The sequence below is a fragment of the Anser anser genome (assembly GCF_964211835.1).
Source record: "Anser anser genome assembly, chromosome: 4".
Lineage (NCBI taxonomy): Eukaryota > Metazoa > Chordata > Aves > Anseriformes > Anatidae > Anser > Anser anser.
Window position 1 is genome coordinate 77,408,151 of NC_139724.1, and position 20,729 is coordinate 77,428,879.

The 20,729-nt window shown below is 46.8% G+C and overlaps 1 protein-coding gene across 5 annotated transcripts in view; it reads left to right on the plus strand.

The window, feature by feature from the left end:
- EXOC6B (exocyst complex component 6B) overlaps nt 1-20,729 on the plus strand; it is a 292,507-nt gene that overhangs the window by 164,785 nt on the left and 106,993 nt on the right. For all 5 annotated transcript variants that reach the window (XM_083834126.1, XM_083834124.1, XM_083834125.1 and 2 more), the window contains exons 9-18: nt 2,293-2,376; nt 2,558-2,604; nt 3,779-3,899; nt 6,426-6,497; nt 6,820-6,917; nt 7,421-7,526; nt 8,691-8,800; nt 14,434-14,545; nt 18,317-18,451; nt 19,482-19,661. In XM_083834126.1, the coding sequence (XP_083690252.1) occupies nt 2,293-2,376; nt 2,558-2,604; nt 3,779-3,899; nt 6,426-6,497; nt 6,820-6,917; nt 7,421-7,526; nt 8,691-8,800; nt 14,434-14,545; nt 18,317-18,451; nt 19,482-19,661 (1,065 nt within the window). The remainder of the gene's footprint in view (nt 1-2,292; nt 2,377-2,557; nt 2,605-3,778; nt 3,900-6,425; nt 6,498-6,819; nt 6,918-7,420; nt 7,527-8,690; nt 8,801-14,433; nt 14,546-18,316; nt 18,452-19,481; nt 19,662-20,729) is intronic.

Sequence of the window (20,729 nt, forward strand, 5' to 3'; positions counted from 1 at the left end):
TCCTGATGAACTGCTTTCCAAGCTTCCAGTAAGTCCACGAGGTCCTGCGTAGCTTGGGGAGATGGCAGCTTATGCGCGTTCAGTAACGAGGAGTTAATTACTTGCTGACTGCCAGGAGATGTTGCGTAAGGCCAGTCAGGGTGGCTGGCGTGAGCGACCCACAGCAGTGCTCGGGGCGACCTTCTGTGGGCTCCTGGTGCTGGACATTAACGGATTTGGGGCTACAGGGAAAAAAGGCCTCCGGTTTTGAGTTCACATCACAAGTTTACCAGTAGCAGGCTGTGCTAAGTTAGCGAGTAGCCTCACTCCAAAGCCTCAGCGATGCTACCAGAGAGGAGTTGCTGCCATGTTCAGGATGGAGATGATCGGGGTTCTTCTTCCACTCGTGTAGGTTTCGAGAGGTGAGGCAGAGCAAGATTTAATGAATATCTAAAGTCGTCCCACTTTGTGTGCAGGTCCTCTGAAGTAAGATAGTGCCTGGCTTGGTAGGAATTGTAGCAATCCTCCTCATTCTGGGCTTAATCTGTAAATCGCTGACTTCTGGCTCACGGCCCTTCCCTTTCTAGGGGGAAATAGAAGAAAGGCCAACTTTTGAGCAAATCAGGAAGACATGCATGCGGCATGGTATGGGAAAAGCTGGTTCCCAGATTTTCTGAAAAGCTTTCAGTTTAAAATGTCGGATTGCTTGTAAATTCAAGCTGGTGCTTAACCTGATTGCTGGAGAAAGGCTCTGATTTGTACCCGGTCTAGAATTGTCCCTTACTGGGGTTTTGACACCAGTGATGTTGGGATGGATGTGCCCTGTGTGGGCTGGGGACTGCTCTCCCTGTGCACCAGCTATGCTCAGTGTGAATATTCCCCCGAATATCCAACTACATTAAAAACTACAGCTCAGAGGTGGTAGAAGTCCATGCAATGCATGAGTTTGGTTAAATTTTAGCACCTTTGGGGACAGCAGTCCCGGGTGGCGTAGCTACTGGGCAGATCTGTGAGGCAAAATTTTTGCTTAAGCCTCAAGCTCTGAACTGTGGAAGAAAAGGAGCAAGCTGGGCTAAAACTCCGCAAAGGCTAATAGCAGAAATTTTCAAAGTCCCCTTTAGCTGAGGGCTTTTTAAGGCAGCCTGGTTGTATAATGACAGAGGAGCTGGAGAATCATTCAGTTGGCACGAGATTTTCTTATTTATTTATTTATTTTCCTGGTAGAAGAGGTTGATGTCTGGTGCCTTTCTCGGGCAGGTGATATTTGTTGTTGTGTTTTGTTTGTTTTGTGAATTCCAAATGAGATTTTGGCTCATACCAGTTCAAAGCAAGGCTTTGTCCCTTCTCTGAAGTGTTTATAATCCAATTTCAGACATAAAACAGGGCGGGCGTGGGGGAGGGAGGAACAGGCAGGGATAAAACAGCAAGGTTTTACATAGCCTAGGGGACCTGGGCGGTAGGCGGACGTCTGAACGGTTCAGCAGGTAGATGGCATTTGAGGATCCTCTCGGTTGTGTTGCTGTGCCTGGGCGGGGATGCTCAGATGTAGCTCGGGTTGGTAAAACCAAACCACCTACAAAGGAACGGCTTCAACCACCAGCCACGCGGCCGGGCCCCCTCTGCCCTGCTGGGCGTAGGTGGGCAGTGCTCCTGGAGGGGAGCTTGGGTGTTTGGGTTTTGGGAGTAACCGGCTCTCATCTGGAGCCTCAGACCCCATGTGGGGTGAGGCACGGTAAAGGTGGGAGAGGAAGAGCTCAAAAAAACATTTACTTTTTTCTTAATGTGCTGACTATTCTAATAAAATGGATATTACCCACACAAGTGTGTTTCTATTAAATTCCCTGACATGTGGGGCTTTGCATCATTCTGCACCTGTGAGCCAGTGCAAGAATTTCTGCCACTCCTGGCATTGTTTGTCCCCTCTTTATATTTGCCCACACCAGAAATCTGGTTGTTTCACTGTCCCCATGGTAAAGTAAATCTGACGTTTGTCCGTGTTACGGCTTGGTAAAGAAGTGGGTTGATACTGGCACCGATTGATATTGGCACCATATGCCAAATATGCCCAGAGATACTGGAAAATGGATACAGAAGAGTTCACCAGATGCTCTTGTACCTGGACACTTGTTTTTTTCACTCAGTGTTTACTGTAAAATTCTTCTTCATCAGGTATGTGGATCATTTAGCAGGAAAGTGTTACACAGGTATGCTGGAGGAAAGTGTGATTCGCGTGTTTGATGCGGTGTGTTTTATGTGAAATTCAATGATTAATGCAAAGGCTGCTAAATTGAATTCGTCTGCTCTGTTTTCCAGGGTGCCCGAGAAACCTTTGAGAACTACTACAGGAAGCAGAGAAGAAAACAAGCCAGATTGGTACTGCAGCCTCCTTCCAACATGGTACGATTGTCCCCTGGCTTCAGTGGTCAGGGCTGCTCCGCCTAAAAAAGGAGCTGAGGGTTGTCTCTGTGCGCATTGTTCCTTGTGGGTGGTCTCTATTTGTTTCCCTTTTTGCTGTCCTTCTTTGTTTTAAACTTTGCTCACTTTTTTCTTTTCTTTTTTATTTTTTTTTGTTTTTCAGCATGAAACTTTAGATGGCTACAGGAAGTATTTTAATCAAATTGTAGGGTAGGTATCCTTTTTATATACACGCTTGCTAAATATGTGTGCGCTGTGTTGTTGAGTAGCCCAGAAAGAAAGAGAGAGGAGGGAATATTGATTTTTTTGACAGCCCTTCAAAGGAGCCCAACCAGGAAAAGAGCTTGGTGAACTTTGCTGTGTCGCTGGTGCGAGCGCTGAGGAACCTGTCAGCTCTTGCACCAGCAAGCACCTTTCTGGGAATTGGAGGGTAAATAGGCTCTGTGGACTATGTGCAGCTACTTGCCCCACTAATGAGGTGAATAGGCCCTCTGCCTTAATTATTCTTTAATATTTGATAATTATTTTCTTATTTTCTTGCTAAAGGAGGTGATTCTCAGGTGACTGTTTTGCCTCTATTCCTATGAACTTTTTATTGCAGTCAAATTTGACAGGAGTTGTCCAAAACCAGCCGAGGTCTCAGTGCAGGCAACCTAAGACCATTGATCTAGAAAAAGTAGGGTACAACATTGAAATTTCTTCAGGAAAGACTGATGATAATCATTTCACCATGTAATTGTGACCGTTGTGAGTGCAGTGTGTGCTGCCGACCTCCTAACGCAGCTTCGGGCTCCTGGGCTGGGTTTTCCCTACAAAACACAGCTGAGGTTTTGTGTGTTAGTGTTTAAAATGTTTTTTTTGTGACACTCGCTCCCTGAAACATGCTGCTGCTTTTTGACCAGCGTGTTTGATAAATGGGCACCGGAGTGAACTGATTGCCTCTAAATGGTTGGGAGCGCGCGGTGTCTCGGGGCGCGAGGGAGTGTTTTCCCTGCAGTGAAGGTGTTTTCCCTGCAGTTAACCAATTGTAACACGATTGCTGCTGGCTGGGGCAGAGTTTAATCAGCGGTTCTTGTTCAAATAACAGGGTGGAGAAGTTCTGCCTTTGTGTATACACAGATATGCATTACCAGGAATAACCAGACTTTGGCTCACGTCTATAATGCAGAGAAACATCATAGAAAATAGCGTGTTGTTAAAAATAGGCGAAGAAAGTATTTAGTGTTGTCTATATTTGGAACAAATACTGCAAATCTGAGCTTGCTCTGGAGATTTGTGCATGTGCAAATCCTGCACGTCCCTCACATACAGTGTTTGCAGATCTCTCTTGATGTCTCGAGACCTGTAACTTTTGATAACAATGCCATTTTCTCCTCTCCGCTAGGTTTTTTGTAGTTGAAGATCACATCTTGCATACGACGCAGGGCTTGGTAAATAGAGCCTATATTGATGAGCTGTGGGAGATGGCATTATCAAAAACCATTGCAGCGCTAAGGACGCATTCAGTAAGTAAAAGCCCCAGATTGTTCAGCTGTTGCTTGAGTTTGGCTTGACAAGCTGGAAATACTGGCTTTTACAGTAGTATTCTTTGTTTTGCCTCTTTGCCAATGACTCTTTTTTAAACAATGGAGTGAAGATACACTGCTATTTCCCCAAAAGGTTTCTTCAGCTTTTTTGGACTCTCGATGCACTGCAGTTTCCTTCTGCCAAGCTTGCAATATTTTGGGGGACTGGAAATAAGAAAGTAGTGGTTCAGTATTTTCTGTTGCTTGGCTCATCACTTTTGCAAAGCACCAGCAGAGGGAGTTGGTTTGTCCTGGAATACTGGGGAAAAAAGTGTCGGTATTTGGCACGCTCAACCATGACCCTGTTAGATATTCCTTTAAAATTAATGGCAGTGAATGGATTGCTATCAAACTATAAATTATTTGTGCTCGAAAAGACACTAACTAGATCTTTTCTTCTTTAGTACTGAAAGACGTTTGGAAAAATTACTTATCACTTTGGTATTTCTCTGCTTGAGCAAAAAAAACCCTAAAAAATAATAATAATAACAAAAAACAAAGCCAACTGCCAAAAATGTACAGTTCTCCTCCAGTTTTGCATGACCTGATATCATGTTGCACTGTTTCAGCTGGGAACACTTGAGTGTTTTGCTGTTTCATAGCTTACTGAAAAGTCACCCTATTGGTTAATGGGTTGAAAAAATTGCATTTGGCCATAAAAGAAAAAACTGTTAATGACTTTCCCTAAGTCTCTTTTCAAATTGTTGGGACATTTTCTCCAGAAAAACAAAATACTAAATCATTGAAATCCCATTGTTGCTCCTGGGATGGCAGTGCTATCTGAAAGCAAGAGGATGCTGCAGGGTCGTGGTGTTGCAGGCATGCAGCTAATGTGGCACGGGATGCACGTGGTACCCGGGCAGTACAGCGTCGCTGTTGTCTGCCCGGATAAATTTACAATTTCTGCGTGGAGGCACAATGTACTGCTTCCTCAAACCATGCCGAGTTTTACAGTTACGTGCCCTTGACCTTAACGTGGCGTGGTCGTGCGTGGGCAGTGCAGGAGCTGCTTGGCTCTGCTGGGCAGGTGGGAGTGCTGTGGGCTGTGGACCTGGACCTCGCGGGGTGAGCAACCACCGAGGCTTCCCGGGAAGCTCTGGTTTTGTATGGCACAGCACTTCTGGCGACTGGAAGGCTGCCTCCTTCCTCTAAGGCTTCCATCTTACAAAAGGGGATGAGCACAGAGGTGTGCACTTTGCTGTGTTGTAAAGCCAGGTTTATTTTATTTTTTAGAGGAGTTTCCTGCTGGCGTGATAGCCACGAGAGGTAAACGAGTACAGACAGTGTGTTTTTCAGTTTTACCAACTTCGTTGCCATGACCAGTTGTTTTAAGTGATGCCAGACGTAGTGCGCGAAGTGGCTGTCAGATTTTTTTTCCCAGTAATCGTACAGTTTGCCACAATTTCTCAATGCTGTTGTTGTGGTCACCACTAACATCTCTACGGACCAGTGCCGTCCATCCCATGTCGCTCTTGAGAGTGGATGGAAGGCCGTCAGCTGGTGAGGCTGTTCCAGTTCTTCCCACTCAGCCAAACTTGTGCCTGGATTTTCTTCCTTGCTGTAGACTGGGACATCTTTTATCACTTCTGATAGCTTTCGGGCATTATCTTTCTTTCTGACTTTCTTTTTTGGACAGTGAAATGGAAAATGTGTCTCTTCCAGTCTTTCACATTGATTAATGGAGTCATTCCTCCTTGAGTTTCCAGTGAACTTTAGATCTCAGTTTCTTTTTCCAGCATATGATCACTGATTCTATATTTGGTAAGAGTCTGTCTGAAACTTTGCATATTTCAGCATATTTCAGTGAGGTTTTCTGCCGGTGTGCAGATAGGGTGCGACTGGTGTGGGTGATGTAAGGTGTCTCTGGGGTGATGCTCAGGGCTGTCGTGGGGGGTGCAGTGGTGTCATTCGAGCTTCAGGCAGTGTCCCGACCCGCAATAAATTCTTGTGCTGTAGCTCTGACTGTTAATGTTGCTAAAATATAGGCATGCAACGTGTTTTGCCTCAGCCTGAACTTTCCACTTAGCAATGCAGCCTTCACATGGGGCTTGGGGATGCCTCCCTGCAACGCTTCATTACCGTTAGACACAACACACTAAATACTGCATGAGGTGCTGCTGTCTTCTTGGCATGACAGTGCGCTGATTTGCTTCATCTCCTCTCGCTTCCCCAGCAGCTCCTGGGTAATCTTAGAAACACTTCAGGTATCTCTAGAGCAACTGAGATCCTTATTCATCATGGAGAGCCCCAAGAGCAGTGCGTTACAAGGAGAGATACCCTTATCAGCGTGCCTTCCCCTGCCCTGTAAGACTTTAAGGCATGGGCTGCATGATAAAAGCAGCTGATCGTAAGAGTGAATGGTGTGTCTAAGTATTATCGCTCGAGCGATAACTCAGGAGGACTGAGGGCAATATTTTCCTGCGTGCTGTGGTTAAAAACATATTTTTATTTCCCCCTTATTTGCAGTCCTATTGCTCGGACCCAAGCCTGGTGTTAGACTTGAAGAACCTCATCGTCCTCTTTGCAGACACACTCCAGGTAGGTGACTGTGGTCTGTCAATCTCAGCGCCCACGGGCTGGTTTGCTCCACAGGCAAGGACCAAGCATCGGCTGCCGTGCTGAGCACCCATGCTGAGCGCAGCCCAGCTTGGCGGGGAGCTAAGCCTTTAATCTCCCTTGGTGCTACCGTCTCTGTAAATCACCCCCTAAATCCTCCTGCCTTCACTGCGCACGTTTGCAGTTGTACTGGGGGAGAATTTGCTCACGTGCTCCCTGTTAAATGCAGAAAATGCTGTTCAGCGCCCTGCTGGTGACTTGTTCTTATCTGATGTAGCTGCTCTCTTCCTCTGCTCCACTGCAGGGATACGGCTTCCCAGTGAACCAGCTCTTTGACATGCTGCTGGAGATCCAAGACCAATATAGTGAAACCCTGCTGAAGAAATGGTCAGGAGTTTTCAGGTAAGAAGCTGTTTAAGCAAACTCGTGAGATGTACCTTACAGAGTAGTTTTAAGCAATAAATAAAAATCTTACTTTAATAAGAGACTACCAAGTTCATGCCTAAATTTTGGGCAGTGGTAAACTTCAGTCTGGGCTCTCCTTGGACCAGGGAAAACCCATTTAAATACAGTTGTGGGGATCATGCGTGCAGTAAGATTTGTGCAATAAATCCATGCACACCAGAGGTTTAACATCTTAGAGAGGTAAGGTTACAGTTTCATTATCGAGCTCATTACAGTCAATAGGTGAATGAATGCAAAAAGCATGTTCTGCAACTTTTTGGGGTCACATTTTAGACTGGCATGTATTTATGAAGAGCCTTGTAACTGAGCAGTAAATCTGAAAAATTGTGCTTGGTCTGTCTTCAAAGAGCATTGGCTTTTGTGTTGAAGAGATTGACAGTGATGTTTCTGTTTGCAGGAGGGGTTTCTGTAGCTGTATTTCTAACTTTCTTCTTTTCCAGAAATATACTTGATTCAGATAACTACAGTCCCATCCCAGTGACAAATGAAGAGATTTATAAGAAAATAGTTGGACAGTTCCCGTTCCAGGATGCAGAACTTGAAAAGGTAAACTTAAACGAGGAAACCAGCACGGCATGTCTCCTGATGCACTAAAATCCCACACCTTGTTTACTGGCATGGAGAACTAAAAATTAGAAGGTCAAAAAACCACAAAACCAAACAAACAATAAGAGAAAAGAACAAATATACTTTCCATGTGTTGCATTTCTTCTGGCATGGAGGAGGAATACCTCATCAATTTTGTTTTCAGATCACAATGTACTATTGCAGTTCAGCATCACTTGCAGTAGATGGGAGAGAGACAAAAAATTTGCTTCCATTGGTATTTTAGTCCATTTTATGAACCATGCTACTGTCCTTTTTTGTTTTAATCTAATAGTTAAAAAAGAAAAGACATCAACCCAACAAAAAACAGAAGGTGGTATATCTTGGCTTCTGTAAAAGCGCGTGCTTGCAAAACCCAACAGTGTAGCCAAATTTGACCTAGCCAGTGTCCCTTAAAAGCATGCTTGGCCTTGTGCTCCACATCTGGCAGCCAGCGAGCTGCGAGCCTGGCGAACTTAATTATGACTGGGAGGGCTTTCGATCCAAGTCAAGTGTTTAGATTTCAGAAAGTCTGTGTCCTTCCCTAAAACTGTGTCATGGGATCCAGGTTCTTACTGTTATGCTCTGCAGCTCCCAGCCATGTCTATGCTGTGGGTAAAAGCTAGCTCGTAAAAATTTGGTTCAAGGGAGAGGACATCTGTTTCGTCTGGGCTTTTGGTGTTGTAAGCAAGTGCTCACCTTGGGCAGTAACTGGGGAGGCGACCAAGCAAAACGCCTTGCACATGGTGGGAAATAAAGGAGTTCTCTGACAGAGTTTTGTCATATGAGTAAGGGAGTTGGGAAAGGGAATGAGAGGAGCTTTGTGCTGCCTGCTCCCTTCTAGCTACAAGTCTCCTTCCAGCCCATTTCAGACTCCAAATCCCTTATGCACCCATGTGCCATTTGTAAGTGATTATCTGGTCTTTCACTTGGCTGAAATGTTTATATAATATACAATAAATGCTGGCTTGTTGTTTCATTGCTGGACTTAGCTAAATATTAGAATTAATTCGCCTGCTTGGAACATGTTGCTGGAAAGCAGTCGTCACTCCGGGCTGGCTGTGAGAGCGATTCTCCCTCTTAAAGATCTGCTCTTTGACTTCAATTCTCTCCTGTGTTTTACAGCAACCATTTCCAAAGAAGTTCCCCTTTTCTGAGTTTGTGCCTAAAGTTTACAATCAGATTAAGGAATTCATCTACGCCTGTCTGAAGTTTTCAGAAGACCTTCATCTGAGGTATGGGACGATTGTGCTACCGGCTGTGATATAGAAGTTTTGTTGGCACGGAAAGGTCTCAACGTGGTGAAAATATGAATTCTCTTCCTAAACCATCCGTGCCACTCAGTTGCTTGGATATACGTTGTCCAGGCTGGAGGTGGCTGCTGCTCCTCTTGGAGCGGTGGCATCCTCTGTGTACAAAGGGCTGGCTAAGACTTAAAATAAATAAATAAATAAAAAGCCTCATGCTAGGTCAATAAAGTAAGAGAGGGCCTTTCCCTCTGAGACATTTCTGAGTCACTCACATTGAACAGATGAATCTGGTTGTCCCAAGAAAGATAGTGGTGTCCGCCTGGCACCATGGCTGCAGCTGGCTCGCGGCTTCCCCAGACTGTCCCTCAAGGAGCATGTTGGTGACAAAACTCAAGGTTTTAATTTGCCCTGTGTGTGTTAGTGAATTTTGGCTTCTGGTTTAGGGGTTTTGATTGTTCTTATTTCCCGTGGGAGATTATCAATAAATCAGATTATTTGTATATATGTCTTTTTTTAAACCTCAAAAATATTTTGTTTACCATCCTTTCTCCATCCCAAGGCTCCTAGATGCTGGTTTTGCCTCTGTGTGTGCGGAAGACAGATATATTAGCCAGGAACTGCGAGTTGCTGCTCTCTCTTTACACCCAGTAATGTTTTTACCTTGGTAGAAGTATGTAAATGAATAACGAGAGTCTTCCCCCCTCTGACTGTTGGTAGTGCCGTACCAGGTTTCGCCTCTCTGGGCAGCCTCATGGCCTGACAACGAATACTGCCCCCAGGCTGATGTGAAGCTAGGGCTGTGTTTTGGGGACTCACCAGCTGTTTCGGTGCCTACACAAGGCTCTTTGAGGTTTCAATCTCTTCTTTGGGAGAGGGATGGTAATTTTGAGAGCCACTCTCTCTCCATCTTCTCCCGGACATGGCAGCTGTTAGTTGGCGTGGAAGCACGGGACGTTTCTCCCCCCACGTTCAGCCTCAGCCTTTGACCGGTGGCAGGTTGTTCTCTTCGGTGCCTCCCAAGGCTCTTAACCCGTGGGTCACCATGAAATGTCTCGGTTTCTGAAGCCGCCGGAATGGTCCGATTTCACACGGCCGCTGGTTTCACCGAGCCCCTCCGTTGGCACTTCCCTTGTGACTTTTGTGCTCTTCACCATTACGGAGGTGATTGGGTTTGTCAGGGAATGGCAGAAAAGTGTTCCCTTGGGGCCCTGCTCAGGGGTCCCCCCGGACAAGTTATTAAAATTCCTTTCGACATTGGATTTTCCAGCCCTTTTCGAGGAGTGGTTTGGGGCTGGGGGAGGGGAGCCGAGCTCTTGGCTTTTTTAGCCAAACATTTGGAATATTTCTCTGAAAACCCCTGTTGACACTTTCTTCATTTCACCCTGACAGCTTGAATTAGGTTTTATTAGGAAGCTTGGCTACAAAGCCGGCAGCAAGTTTTCTTTCTTTTCTCTTTCTTGTTCTTCTTTGGTTGTCATTTACCTTGCACCCTGGAGTGATTGGGGTCAGCCCGTCAGTCACGGGAGGCCTGAAGGTCATGACTACTGCTATGGGATATGGGACATCAGCTGTCACTAACCCAGACAGTTTGCTTAACTACTCTGCAGTCTTTTCCTGAAGAACAGAGCCTATGGCAGAAAACGTAGCTCGTATTTTTTCTAATTATTATTTTAAACTAGCTCCCTGTGTTTGTTGGACAGGAGTGTTCTCCTTTGTGCTGATGCGCTTATGAAAGTTGTTTTGCTTTTGAAGTATTTGAAGAGAATTTGGAGCTTACTGTGCGTTTACGGGGGTTGCAAATTCTTTTGGTTTGGCTCTATTAATTTGATTAGGAGAAAGAAAACCTCCTTTATCCTGTCAACAGTTCTCCCTTCGGTAAAAAGCGTGTATTGGAGCCTGTTGAGGAGATGTCTTTAAAAGTATCCACTTGCTGGAAGGCTTCCACCGCTTCCAGTGGAATTTCCCATTTTAAAGATAGGGGATATCTTGGGCAAACAGTGGGTGGAAGTGGGAGATGTCAGCTCTAATCTGCCAGGACTTTGATTGTTTTTTTCCCAAACAAAGCAGCAATCCCGAAAGCGCTTAGGATACGATTCTGAAAGGGCTGAAAATAACTTAAGTAATAAAGTTGTTAATAATAAAATCAGAGGCTTGAATACCACTTTAGGAGGGAGGAGATGAATGCAGGTTCTTCAACAGCTTGCGTGGCTGCGTCTGTGCTGGCTGTGGTTGGAGGCGTAAAGGTGGCGGTGGATGAAATGGGGCAGACGTGCGGAGCGAGCAGCCCCCACAAAAAGTCCTGCTCGTTTGGGGGGTTTGCTTTCTTTTTGCATATTGAGAATGGAGATCCGGCCTTTCTGTTGAACCCAGAAGCATCCTCTACCTCTCAGTCGAGAGCCTGCATCTTACAAGGGAGCGGTGCAGCTGCGCTTTGCTCTGTAGGCGTGAGCTGCCGCCACTCTGCGCATCGCCGCATCGGCTCGGGGGCTGCTGGGCAAGGCTCTTGTTGCCACCTCATCGCACCTTTGCTGTCGAAACAAGGGGCATGCTCCAGTGCCCAGTCAAATCCTGCCCTGGATTTGATCGGGTGTTTTCCAAGGAGCATTCCCGATTTTTTTTTCTTGGTGCGTGGGGACCTCCTGGGAGATGTCAGATCTTTCCGCTCCGCTGGCTCCCAACTGCAGGCATTGCCCGGCTACTCTCCCCACCATAAAACTGCAATTTAGACTTCATTTTCTAGCTTATGTGGCCAACTAACAAAATGATAGCAGGAAGCCTTGGGAAGCAGTACTTGTCTGCTGCGAGAACTCGGTTAGAAGTACTTTGAAGAGGTAAACGCAGCTTGGAAGTGCTAAGTAGTATCATTAAGCCCTGCTTGTCTGTGCCCTGGAGGCTTGCAGGCTGAGATGTCGCTGCCGATTCCTGCAGGTGAAGTCAGGGATGGAAACAAAGCCTCCATCCACAAAGCGCTGTGCGATGCTGATGCTGCAGCTGGAGGAAGGGACAAGGAACGGGGACGGCCGGGCCATTGCTGCTGTGCTGCAGCGTGGGGCAGGGGCCAGCAGCGTCCCGCTCCTGCCAAGAGCGTGACTGTCCTGGGGCGTACCCGCAGACAGACACTCGCTGCCTTGTTTAATTTCGACGCCCTGATGACAGGTTGACGTTTGAATTCAAAAGCAAACTTTTACAGCGCAACCGATTTGATTGCCGCGTCGGTTTAGCGAGGAGAGCTGGCTTAACGTCCAAACCCGCTTCTTTTTCATCTCCTGGCAAGGCAGCGTCCAGAACAACCGACTGCCCGCCGCGCTCTGCACCCCCGGTAGTGGTAACACAGCCTCCTGCAACCAGCTTCTCCTTCAGCCTCGGCACATCGCAGCCTCCTGTGCTTCCCAAATCCTCAGGGACAGGCTTTGTGAGTCCCCCAACTCCCTGATTTCCCAGGACAGTTCACCAAAGGCACCCGGGGCATGCACAGAGGCACTGCTTCGTGTCTCCTTTGCTCCATGCACAATTTTTTTTGCCCCCTGTGAGCCGGGACCCAGCCCTTGCTGTTCTCCAGCTCGCTCCCACGCTGTGCTGGCAGCACCAAGTGGCTGCCCCAGTGCCACGAGGTCCCCTTGTGCCACCGTGTCGCTTTAAGTCTCTTGTGCCTTTTTACCATCTGTGGATCATCACGGCGTTAGGTTTTATTGCCCTGGCTATATTTAACCCTGCTATTGTCTGGTGGAGGGGACCGGGGACAATCTGGTCCTTTCTGGGGGGTGGTGGAGGGCCTGGGCTGTGTGCGCGTGCATTTGCAGTGGGGTTTTGCTTTTTCTTGTTGGTTTTGTTTATTTTTAAGTCAAACCTTATTTGAGAGCCATAGTATAAGGACTAGGAAAAACGTAGTGGCTGGTTTCCCTTCCCCCCACGTTCTGCTCCACCCTTTGAAAAACCCCAAAGCATCACCTTGGACCTCGCATCACAGAGGAGTCCTGGGATCGGAGAGGTGACGTGGGCTTGCCCTGACCACCACAGGCTCTTCCCTGCTAAACAGGGGCAAAATAAACTCCCAGGGATTGTTAGTGATGATCCAGAAGAGACCCCCACTAAGACTTGGGCTGGTGGCATTGAGTTTAGATTATCAGAAGCTGGATCCTGCCGAGCTGCTGTTCCTGCTCTGAGAGCGGCCGGTGGGCAGCAGGAGCAGGGCTCGGAGGGCAGCAGGAGCAGGGCTTGGAAAAGCAGGTTTTTAAACGTCAGAGAAAAGGAAATATTAAGGAAACCTGCTGGGGATCGCAGCGTGGCGAGCAGCTGCCTTGTGTAGGGGGATTTGTGCAGCTGGGCTCTTCCTTGGGAAAGCTGCAGCGAGCCACGGCTTTCGCAGCCCGGCTGAAACGAGAGCGCGGCTCAGCTCAGCGACACACACAAGGAGCGATGTTCTCTGCTTCTCCTGGGAACCTGTGGCCTTCCAGTGCAATTCTCATACCCCAGGTTTAAAGGGAGCACAAGGGAAGTCCTGACTGACTTAAAAATCCAGTTTGCTGAAGCATACTTGGTGCTGGGGGAGGACAAGCGGGTTCGGGAGGCCACAAGGGTTCCTACTGGAGAAGGCTCAGTCTTGCTTCGTGGAGCATTGGGTGCTGCTGGCGCTGGGCTGGGCTCAGTGGGCTCAGTCTGACATTAAATACACGCAGGATTTTGGAGCTGTGTGCAGGGCAGAGGCTGGCAGCTCTTATTCCTGCTCCGGGGGCACCCCCAACGGCAACGCCCCCAGCTCGGCGCTGGCGGTGGGGTAACTGAAGGTTTGCTTTTGTTTCTCCTCTTGATCCCTGCTTTGTAATCTGGCCCATTTGTCAGGTAGAACAGGATAAGGAGCAAAAGGTCGCGGGGTTGATTTACCGGGAGCCTGAAAGTTATTAATGTTTCTCAGCCTTGCAGTTGGAAATTTTCTTTGCCGTCAGCTGCCTGTCACTGCGCTGCCAGAGATAAAGCCCCGTTGTGTCAGGGCTAATGCAGGGCCAACGACAGATCAAAGGAGCCTGCGTCGGGGCCGGCTTCCAAACCCTCTTTCAAAAAGCAGAGGTTGCACCTTGCTGCTTGGAGGGGCAAGGCGGCGTCCCTGCAGCAAAAAGCAGCAAGGCAAACCCCCCGCATTGAGCAATCCTGCAGTTGCAATTGCCTGGCAAAGGCCACGAGTATGTTACAATCTGATTTAGTTGACAAATAAATAAAAAAAATAAAAAAGGCAAGCAGGTTTTTTCGTTTCCCTCCCCACCCCGGTGCGGGTTTTGGTCTGAATTTGGAAAATTTCAGCTTTGTGCAACGAGGAGCAGCTCGGCTGAATGCGTTTGTGCTAGCACTGTGGGTGACTCTTCCCCTGGCGTCACCCCTGGACTTGGCAGGGATGTAGGTTTGCCCCATTAGCCTGCCTTCTTTACATCCTAATTACCAAAAATTTAGGTCTTTTTGTGCATGTCTCTGTATCAGTACGTCGCTGCCCGTGGGCGATGTACAGATGATCAAGCGTAAGCTACCGAAGGGTCGGAGAGCAGACCAGGTGACGAGGTCTCCATGTTTATTTTTTTTGCCTTGGGATAAAGCATTTTGCAAATCTTTCTTTAAATTCTCCTTTCCAGCTCCACGGAAGTTGATGATATGATTAGAAAATCGACAAATCTGCTGCTGACCCGAACGCTGAGCAACTGTTTACAGAACGTCATCAAGAGGAAAAACGTCGGGCTGACAGAGGTAAGACTCGGAGTCGAGCAGACCAATTTCCAGGGCAGGGCACAAGAGTGGGCTTTGGTCCCTTGGAGCTCGTTCCAGCACCTTTTAGAGGTGCTGGTTTGGAGCATTACTGTGAAATATTTAGTTGGAGAACAATAAAGGAGCTAGGGAGCACTGCTGTGCAAAGCAAGAAAGACTTTGTACGTACGGAAGGAGGAAGCATTTTCCTGCTGTTACTAGAATTGCCCCTCTTTTGGATTTTTGGAGCATTGTATATCTGGATTGAAGTGGCAGGCAAGAGGACTTCAAGGGGAGTTGGGGTGGTTTTAACACCAGAGCTGTGAGAGGATGGGGGACTGGTCTCCACCTAAAGATGATCAAGGCAGTTCCAGCACATTTATACAGCATGAACTCTATATGGGCATTTCCTTTTCAAGATCGGTACTTTTCTGTGCGCAAAGCCAGATTTCTGAAAAGTTCAAGTCATGGAAGTCACAACTGCTTGGGAACGTGTGCGGTACCCAAGCCAGGTTGGACACCTTAGTGGGACCTCTGTGTGCCGTTACGAAATGAGCAGGTATTAGTACAGCTGCAGTTCTTTAATTAACTGTGCTGTAGAAATGGATAACGTTCTCTGGACACTGTAAATACCCCACGTGGGGGAGTTTCAGAGAGTTTAGAGCATTACGGCAGTCCGTATTTGCACAGGATGCATCCTCAGACCTTTATCTCTGGAATCTCTCTGCTCCTTGGGGGCAAATTCCTCCTCCGTCCTGCTCGTCCAGGGGCTCCCTGCAGGAAGAGGAATGCAGTTCTGTCCCTTGCACTGTCCATCCCCCAGATGATCCTTTTGCTGCTGGTGCCAACAGTGGCCACCGAGTGATCGAGGGTCGGGAGGGCGAGCTGAGTGACTCCTGTTAGCTGCTTTTGCCCAGTTTAGGCGGCGTGGATGTGTACGGTACGTGGGGGTGACGCCTTTCTGTGGGCTGAGAGCGGTTTCTTCACCTGTGTCGGAGGCAAGGAGGGTTTTTGTGAGAAAATAGGAGTTGGACTTGATGATCCTTATGGGTCCCTTCCAACTCGGGATATTCTATGATTCTGTGGTTCTGGTGTTCATCTCTGAATCTCTTCCCATACTTGTAAAGAGAGTTTCACCCTCTTCTGCCCTGCCGCTTGCCAAGGTACAACTAACCTTCACCCTGTGTCGTCTCTGCCGTATTTTTTTCTAATTTAATTGAAGAAAAGATACTTTGAGCATCTTTATTCCCTCCTGCCTCTATTCTTTGCGTAACCATTGACTTGTTTGTCCAACTGGAAGCACACTATGATTTTCCTCTGAGCTTCTCAAATCCTTCCCTATTTAGAAAAGATGAGACATAGACGTGGCTGCGTGGAGCCCTGGAATTAGAGGGCAATTTGGAGAGTCACATATCGTATGAAAGCATAGTCATGGTGTCAAAAGTGACTTCAAAAGATATTTAAGTCCCTTGCACAACTATCGCTTCCCAGATTTAATTTTAAGCAACACTATCTGTTTCTGGGTGCTCCAGTATCTTCTTCCGAGCAGTGGATAAGGTAATGCAAGGCCGTGTACCAACCATCACGGTCAGTTATCCTCTTTAATTAATTGTTCATAAAAGTGCACTTGGAATGGGAAGGAAGGAGGATCTAGCAGGGCGTAGCGGCACACGCTGCTGAAGATGCCAAGACCACTGTCTAACCTGTGAATTCCTAATTACATAAAATGAGATGCAGCATCTGCACTGGGACCTCCACCTGGTAGCCTGAATTAGCCACCAGGGACAGCTCTCAAGAGATGAAAAAAATTAATTGCAGAAACCAGAACTCCGGCTGTAGGAGAAGTCAGTCTCAGTGTGCAGCAAGCTTTCAGCTGAGCAGCAGATTTTCCTTTTCTCTGTGTTTTCAACGACCTTGACACCCCTTAACAAAAGGGCAGGGAAAGATGATACTGTTTTTTCTGGTTTTTGTTTGAATACTCAAGCAAGGAGGTGTTACCCCTCCAAGTTCAAGAGAAAATGGGAACATGAACGAACCAGGGAGGGAGCAGGAAAGCTCATAACCAGCGGTGGAAGAGGATCAAAGCAGAGCCTCCGAGTTTGATGGCTGATCTGAACCAATAAATGGTGGTGACCAGAGAAGAGGTTTAGGAGGAATTTCACACAGTTGGAAATATTTAATATTTAATTAAGTTGAAACTGTAGGAAAATACATCACGATTGTGACGTAAGGGCTGACATAAGGAAAAGCAAATAAATGAGGACTTTTTAGAAGGCAAAAATCAAGAACAGAATTAACCCGAGGAATTCAGAAATGAGAAGCCCTCCTAGTTATGTGTGTAATGCTTTCCAGGGACCAAGTACAAAACAGGAGGATTTCAAAAAGATCGTAATTCGATTTCTTAAAAGCAAAAAGCTGGCTGAAATCACAGAAGCACTGGCTGCAAGTGACTTATGGAGGTCTCTAGTCTGACCTTCTCCTGTATTATTGCCAAACCTGGGTCACGTCAGCTATGGCTTTCTCTACCTGACTTGATTTTTCCAAGACGTAGGTCCCACAGCTTCTCTGGGCACTCTGCTGCAATTCTTAACAACTCTTTTTGTTCCTAATATCCAAGCTGAACCTCCCAGTCTGTGGCCATTGCCCCTTCTTATGTCACCTGGCACCAACACGAGCTGGGTGCTGTAATCTCTGCAGCATTACTTCAGTATTTATGTGTATGCAACACTCAAGTCGGTGCTTAAACATGAAAGGATCAAAGAGGCAAAAAGAAAAGAAACAATGCTCTGCCTGGTAGGGCACTGCCTATTTCCATCTCATTCAGAAACAAATGATTTGTGTTTCAAAATAATTTCTTTAGAAGAGGTAACTGCAGACTACCACACCATACTCCGGCAATTAAATTATGTCAATCCAGAGCATTGTAATGCCTTCTCTGTCTGCAAGAGAAGTGTTTTGGCATGATATCTGAGCTAGATGTTTTTTGGAAAGGTTTTGCTACGGCTTATGTTACACCTTGAAAATATTCACGGCAGTCTGCACAGAAGAAAATGTACCTGCTTAAGGAATTAGCGATGCATTTGGCTTCCAAGTCAGCGATGCTTGAGTGGGAGCTGGGATTGTTTTCCTCTGGATTATAAACGTTTACGTTGATTGACTTCAGCAGAGTCTTTTGCTCTCTATAGTTGCCTTTAATGCCCCAAACTAGCGCCATGTGAAGGCAGCTGTGAAGACAGCATTAAGAAAATTGCAGATAATGGTGGGTATGATAACCAAGGAGATACCAGGGTAGGATCTGCTGTTCACCACACCACCCTTCGAGAAGCAAAACCTTGTGGTTTCTTTGTTGAAAGCCTTAGCGTGATGTTGGTAGGTGTCACTCACGGTATGGGTTAGTTAGGGTTCACGAGCAGACGGGATGCCTGTGATTTGACATGGCACTTCTTTGTAAGCCTGTTGCATTTGAGCCGTGCTGAAACGAGAGCTGACTGACAGCTGAATATAGAAAAGTCATTAAAAAAACCCTTTTGTGATATTAGTGGCTGTCATGGGAAATGCTTTTTTCCCCCCAAAAATTATCTTTTATATAAGTCTCTTGATGTTGTTAAAGGAGGAGAGCCTTTGAGTGTGGAGCAGAGCTTAGTGTGTTTGCACAGCGTCAGCTTTTCGTGCCAGAAGTTCTTAGAAATTGGCACCCACCAGCCTGGCACCTCCCTGGCTTCAGGAGCACCTTTCTTAAATACTTTTTTTTTTTTCCTTTTTTAACCTTTGCAGCTTGTACAGATCATTATAAACACGACCCATTTGGAAAAATCGTGCAAGTTCCTCGAGGAATTCATAACCAATATCACCAACGTACTTCCAGAGACTGTCCACACTACGAAACTTTATGGGACCACGACTTTCAAGGTGAGAACGCCGGTAAACGGCTCCTCTGGGGAGCTGCCGTCAGTATTTGGGTTGAGAGGATCTGTTTTCAAACCCGGGTGTGTGGATGTCTGTACGGAGGGAGCTGAGCTGAGCTGAAAGGTAATTTTGGCATATCCTGGGAACTGTATGCCATCAGACGAGCTTTTTGGGTTTGTCCTTCCGAGCAGCTGTATGCTTTGCTTCTGTCTAGATCGGGAGCCTTTGTAGCCCTAATTTACAGGCTGTGACTGCAACACTCATTATCTGCGGGATTAAGCAGCTTTTAAACAAAAGCCTGATTTTTTTTTTTTAAGTGAACTTCGTTTTGCTGTTTGATCTCCATACAGCGTTGCATGCATCTGGCCATGAACACAAGCTCTCTCCTTTCACCCGAGAGAATAGATTTTCAGAAATTAAATTTTTGCCTCTTCCCATCTTTTAGTGTTATTAAATGCTAAAAGGAGTGGAAATGCTAAAACTCAGGTCTGGAAGAAAGTGCTGGAAATTTCCCAGTCTTTAAATCTTTAAATCCTAACCCCAGAGGATCCTCCTCAGATACTTTACATGAAGTCCTAAGACTATAACTGGCTCAGTTGTGGGGTGTCTGAATTGTGCCCACTGTCTAGAGAGCAGGAGATGGGAACAGTGCCAAGGACTCCAGCAATGGCAGGGAATTGATTAGGCGGGGTTTGCCCTTGGGATAACTCAGCAGGAGATGAAAGCCCCATGACCCCAGGGAAGTCCCTTCCTCATCCCATCCAGCACCATCTTCCTACTTGTCCTGCAGATGTCTTTTCCTGTCCTTGTTCTGGCAGGGAAGCTCTGGGCTTCCAGAAGATCTGGCAGCACAAGTCCCACCAATACGAGCTATCCCAAGGCTGTTACAACCCTGTAGTTGCCTACAGACGCTGTCCTGTGCTGCCTTTAGGGCTAAGTTTCGGGCCAGTCTTGCATCCTGTTGCTCACGGAGCATCTGTGCAGAGGCGTGGTGTGGAGTCTCCATCCCATACAACTTTACCTTGTTTCGCAGGACGCCCGCCACGCTGCTGAGGAAGAGATTTACACCAACCTGAACCAGAAGATAGACCAGTTCTTGCAGCTGGCGGATTACGACTGGATGGCCATGGAGCCGGGCAGCAAGGCCAGTGACTACCTGGTAGACCTCATTGGCTTTCTGCGCAGCACGTTTGCCGTGTTCACGCACCTCCCGGTAAGCGACCCCACCAATTTGCTTTCTTTTTCTGACCGAGGAGCACACGGACTCCTGAGGGTGCTGCTGAAAGCAATGGTTGCTCAAGCCTTATGGAGTGCGATGGAAATGGGGCCTTACGCTGGCTCCGTCTGACAAAGTGTCAGGTGTTATGAAATAGCAAATCTATTTTTAAAGTGAGCTATTTCACGTGTTAGCAGAAGTCAGGCTTCGGCGAGAGTCTCCCCGAGTATTTGTGATTATTTGTGAGTCTGCTTATGTGTGAACGAGGGAGAGAAACATCCCAGTCCACCAGTAGAGGTGGGAACACAGTTCACTACCACCTATATTTTAGACACATTAACTTTCAGGTTAACAGACATTCAACAATTATTTTGAGAGGTCCCAGCAGAAGGGTGCGTATTACTTGAGCTGCAGATGCATTTCCAACTGTTTGTCCAATCACTGGATGCCTTACATCCAAATATTGCTCTGCGTCGTAAGGCAGCATATGTTTCTTTCTTTTCTCTGCTGTCTAAAATATGCCTGTGTTTATGCTGTTATTGCGATCAAAAATGTCTTTTATGTTGTTTTTTTTGCACTTGGCTGACTGGTGTCCCCTTGAGTAGGAAAAATGTAACCATCAGGGAGTTTCATTTTTGCTCAGACAGCTCTTTTGCTTTTAAACAAGATTTGTTCTGAGCTGTCTGGATATATACTTACGAGTCTCTTCAATCAGCAGGTATGTTGAAATAGCAAATCTTGTGAAGTCTGTATTGGTCCTAAAAGCAATTCCACATCTTTCTTCTTCACTGGACTGTCATTTATTTGTTGTTACTGCGTGCCCAGGATTATAGAGTACAGGCACACAGCGTGGGCACCTTTTTATTGGCTTGGCTATAAACAGGAAGAGAAGGCTGATAATGCACAAGGACACTTCTTAACTTCATTCAGCCGGTTTGTGTCTCGGTGATCGCACCACTGGAAGGGATGCTTATGCACTCCAGAGCACTCCAGGAGGTGTCACAGCCCCAAAACTTCAGCAGTACCTTGCAGACTCTTCCACATAGTTATGGCTTTGCCCTTCTC